Source organism: Haliotis rufescens, unplaced genomic scaffold (genome assembly GCF_023055435.1).
Source record: "Haliotis rufescens isolate VD_foot unplaced genomic scaffold, xgHalRufe1.0.p SCAF_47, whole genome shotgun sequence".
Lineage (NCBI taxonomy): Eukaryota > Metazoa > Mollusca > Gastropoda > Lepetellida > Haliotidae > Haliotis > Haliotis rufescens.
The window spans coordinates 922,334-927,063 of NW_025964190.1; the positions used below are offsets into that span (position 1 = coordinate 922,334).

At 54.8% G+C, this 4,730-nt stretch overlaps 1 protein-coding gene across 1 annotated transcript; it reads right to left on the bottom strand.

Moving 5' to 3' along the window:
- Positions 1 to 774: 774 nt before the first annotated feature.
- Positions 775 to 4,425, bottom strand: LOC124121497 (extensin-3-like). Its single transcript, XM_048383318.1, has 2 exons — positions 2,406 to 4,425; positions 775 to 944 (listed from the first exon to the last, which is right to left on the bottom strand). The coding sequence occupies exons 1-2, from the start codon at positions 4,423 to 4,425 to the stop codon at positions 775 to 777; spliced, it is 2,190 nt and encodes a 729-aa protein (XP_048239275.1).
- Between the last annotated feature and the right edge of the window lie 305 nt (positions 4,426 to 4,730).

Here is a 4,730-nt window from a genome sequence, read left to right on the forward strand (position 1 = left end):
TGGAGTGTAGATCCTTTTTCTACTATCATCCATTTTTGTTTAGTTTCGTGGCGGAATCTGCCGTTCGCATTCGCCCCATAGTAAATCTATTTCTCTCGTTGACATTCCTTTATTTATATATTTATCCATGCCAGGTGGGGCTGTTCTGTTAACAGATTGTGGCCCACTGTGCGCTCACGGGTGGGCACGAACCAGTCAAGAAATCTGGGATATCATCCTGGTACCCACGGGAAAACACGAATAACGGAGAATTGTCAGAGAGCAATGCCCCTTTAAGTTTGAAGTGTTCCAGTCTTCTGAGTGTTCAGCTTGCTGACATGCCCGGACCTCTTGACATTCAATTGCAATAGTATTACCCAGATGAATCGCCAATCTATATCACATGCACTTCAATTGAGGAAATCAGAAGAAGCTGAAATTGATCCAGACCTACCAATATCAGAAATGTCTTCTCAAAGATTACATTCTTCCATTAGGTAGTTTTGAGATCAAATCATTCATCATTTTTCACTGACTCACTCGTTCACACTGAGCAGTGGGCGAGACTCATCCGGGGCAAGGCGCAGGGGTTACGATTGATAAAAGGATTTATTGACGCGGAGACGGGGAGTTAATTTGCAGTAGATATCGCCGTTCTCTGCAGCGTTATTAAGATTCGATTGGCTTTCGTCTGACAGCCAGACAGAAAGATGAAGTTTGTGCCATCCATGTTGTGTACGTCCCATCGGATATGTTTTGTGGGTAATGAGAGAGAGGTTGTGAATAAAATGGGCGTTATGTAGACAGGGTGATGCGGTGAACACAAGGTGCTGTGGTGAACACGGGGTGATGTGGTGAACACGGGGTGATGTGGTGAACACGGGGTGGGGTTGTGAACACGCGGTGGTGTGGTGAACACGGGGTGATGTGGTGAATACGAGGTGGTGTGGTGAACACGGGGTGATCTGGTGAACACGTGGTGGTGTGGTGAACACGTGGTGGTGTGGTGAACACGGGGTGATGTGGTGAACACGTGGTGGTGTGGTGAACATGGGGTGGTGTGGTGAACACGGAGTGGTGTGCCGAACACGTGGTGGTGTGTTGAACACGCGGTGGTGTGGTGAACACGGGGTGGGATGGTGAACACGTGGTGGTGTGGTGAACACGGGATGGAATGATGAATACGAGGTGGGATGGTTAACACAAGGTGGTGTGGTGAAACGAAGTGGTGTGGTGAAAACGTGGTCGTGTAGTGAACACGGGGTGGGCTGGTAAACAGGGGGTGGGGTGGTTATCAAGGGGTGGGGTGGTGAACACGGGTAGTGCGGTGAACACAGGGTGGGTTGTTGAACACGGGACGATGTGGTGAATACAGGGTGATATGGTGAACACAGGGTGGTGTGGTGAACACGTGGTGATGTGGTGAACATGTGGTGGTGTGGTGAACACGGGGTGGTGTGGTGAACACGTGGTGGTGTGGTGAACACGTGGTGGTGTGTTGAACACGCGGTGGTGTGGTGAACACGGGGTGGGATGGTGAACACGTGGTGGTGTGGTGAACACGGGATGGAATGATGAATACGAGGTGGGATGGTTAACACAAGGTGGTGTGGTGAAACGAAGTGGTGTGGTGAAAACGTGGTCGTGTAGTGAACACGGGGTGGGCTGGTAAACAGGGGGTGGGGTGGTTATCAAGGGGTGGGGTGGTGAACACGGGGTAGTGCGGTGAACACAGGGTGGGTTGTTGAACACGGGGTGATGTGGTGAATACAGGGTGATATGGTGAACACAGGGTGGTGTTGTGAACACGTGGTGATGTGGTGAACATGTGGTGGTGTGGTGAACACGGGGTGGTGTGGTGAACACGTGGTGGTGTGGTGAACACAGAGTGATGTGGTGAACACGTGGAGGTGTGGTGAACACGTGGTGGTATGGTGAACACGTGGTGGGGTGGTGAACACAGGGTGGGTTGTTGAACACGGGGTGGTGTGGTGAAGACAGGGTGGTGTGGTGAACACGTGGTGGTGTGGTGAACATGTGGTGGTGTGGTGAACATGGGGTGATGTGGTGAACACGGGGTGGTGCGGTGAACACGGGAAGGTGTGGTGAAGGCCGGATGGATGTGGTGAACACGGGATGGTGTGGTGAACACGGGATGCTGTGGTGAACACAGGGTGGTGTGGTGAGCACTGGGTGGTTTGGTGAACACGTGGTTGATGTGGCGAATGCAGGGTGGATGTGGTGAAGACCGGGAGAATGTGGGGAAGGCCGGGTGGATGTCTGGAAGGCCGGGTGGATGTGGTGAATGCAGGGCGGATGTAGTGAAGGCCGGTTGGATGTAGTGGACGAGTGTGGATGTGGTGAAGGCCGGGTGGATGTGGGGAAGACCGGGTGGGTGTAGTGAAGGCTGGTAGGGTGAAGTGGACCAGGGTGGATGTGGTGAAGGCCGGGAGGATGTGGGGAAGCCCGGATGGATGTGGTGAAGGCTGGTAGAATGTAGTGGAACCAGGGTGGATGTGGTTGAGTCCGTGAGGATGTGGGGAAGGCTGGGTAGATGTGGTGAAGGCTGGTAGAATGTAGTGGACCAGGGTGGATGTGGTGAAGGCCGAGAGGATGTGGGGAAGGCCTGGGTAGATGTGGTGAAGGCTGGTAGAATGTAGTGGATGCCGGGAGGATGTGGGGAAGGCCGGGTGGATGTGGTGAAGGCCGGGAGGATGTGGGGAAGGCCGGGTGGATGTGGTGAATGCAGGGCGGATGTAGTGAAGGCTGGTAGGATGTAGTGGACGAGGGTGGATGTGGGGAATGCCGGATGGATGTGATGAAGGCTGGTAGAATGTAGTGGACCAGGGTGGATGTGGTGAAGGCCGAGAGGATGTGGGGAAGGCCTGGGTAGATGTGGTGAAGGCTGGTAGAATGTAGTGGATGCCGGGAGGATGTGGGGAAGGCCGGGTGGATGTGGTGAAGGCCGGGAGGGTGTGGGGAAGGCCGGATTGGTGTGGTGAAGGTTGGTAGGATGTAGTGGACGAGGGTGGATGTGGTGAAGGCCGGGTGGATGTGGGGACGACCGGGTGGATGTGGTGAAGATCGGGTGGATGTAGTGAAGGCTGGTAGTAAGTAGTGGACCAGTGTGGATGTGGTGACGGCCGGGTGGATGTGGGTAAGGCCGGATGGATGTGGTGAAGGCCGGGAGGATGTGGGGGAAGGCCGGGAGGATGTGGGGAAGGCCGGGTGGATGTGGTGAATGCAGGGCGGATGTAGTGAAGGCTGGTAGGATGTAGTGGACCAGGGTGGATGTGGTGAAGACCGGGTGGATGTAGTTAAGGCTGGCAGGATGTAGTGGACCAGTGTGGATGTGGTGAAGGCCGGGTGGATGTGGGTAAGGCCGGATGGATGTGGTGAAGGCCGGGAGGATGACGGGGAAGGCCGGGAGGATGTGGGGAAGGCCGGGTGGATGTGGTGAATGCAGGGCGGATGTAGTGAAGGCTGGTAGGATGTAGTGGACCAGGGTGGATGTGGTGAAGACCGGGTGGATGTAGTGAAGGCTGGTAGGAAGTCTTTGATCAGGGTGGATGTGGTGAAGGACGGGTGGATGTGGGTAAAGCCGGATGGATGTGGTGAAGGCCGGGAGGATGTGGGGAAGGCGGGGTGGATGTGGGGAAGGCCGGGTTGATGTGCTGAATGCAGGGCGGATGTAGTGAAGGCTGGTAGGATGTAGTGGACCAGGGTGGATGTGGTGAAGACCGGGTGGATGTAGTAAAGGCTGGTAGGATGTAGTGGACCAGGGTGGATGTGGTGAAGACCGGGTGGATGTAGTGAAGGCCGGGTAGATGTAGTGAAGACCGGGTGGATGTAGTGGACCAGGGTGGATGTGGTGAAGGCCGGGTGGATGTGGGGAAGGCCGGATGGATGTGGTGAAGGCCGGGTGGATGTCTGGATGGCCGGGTGGATGTGGTGAATGCAGGGCGGATGTAGTGAAGGCCGGTTGGATGTAGTGGATGAGTGTGGATGTGGTGAAGGCCGGGTGGATGTGGTGAAGACCGGGTGGATGTGGGGAAGACCGGGGGGTGTAGTGAAGGCTGGTAAGGTGTAGTGGACCAGGGTGGATGTAGTGAAGGCCGGGTGGGTGTGGGGAAGGCCCGGATGGATGTGATGAAGGCTGGTAGAATGTAGTGGACCAGGGTGGATGTGGTGAAGGCCTGATGGATGTGATGAAGGCCGGGTGGGTGTGGGGAAGGCCCGGATGGATGTGGTGAAGGCTGGTAGAATGTAGTGGACCAGGGTGGATGTGGTGAAGGCCGAGAGGATGTGGTGAAGGCCGGGTAGATGTGGTGAAGGCTGGTAGAATGTAGTGAAGGCCGGGAGGATGTGGGGAAGGCCGGGTGGATGTGGTGAAGGCCGGGTGGATGTGGGGAAGGCAGGACAGAAAGGACGGACTCCGCCTTCCATTGAGCGCAACATTTATTTCACATTGTACCAATGATATAAAACGATCAGATGGGCACTGCTCTGGGTCCTTAATGCTCACATCAGTCGTTTCTTGATATACAAAACCATATGGTAATGATGCACTTATTGTTTTTTCGTGTGTAGTATTTCTTTCGGGGCAGTTTAAGATTCAGTGAAAGTCCCTTGTCTCCTATAATCAGCTCATACTACCGTTAATGAATGAAGGGAAAATTAGATAGCGCGACACATGATGGAACGATGCTACTGTGGTGTCACAAAACGTGGCTTGGCGAGGACGTTGTTGA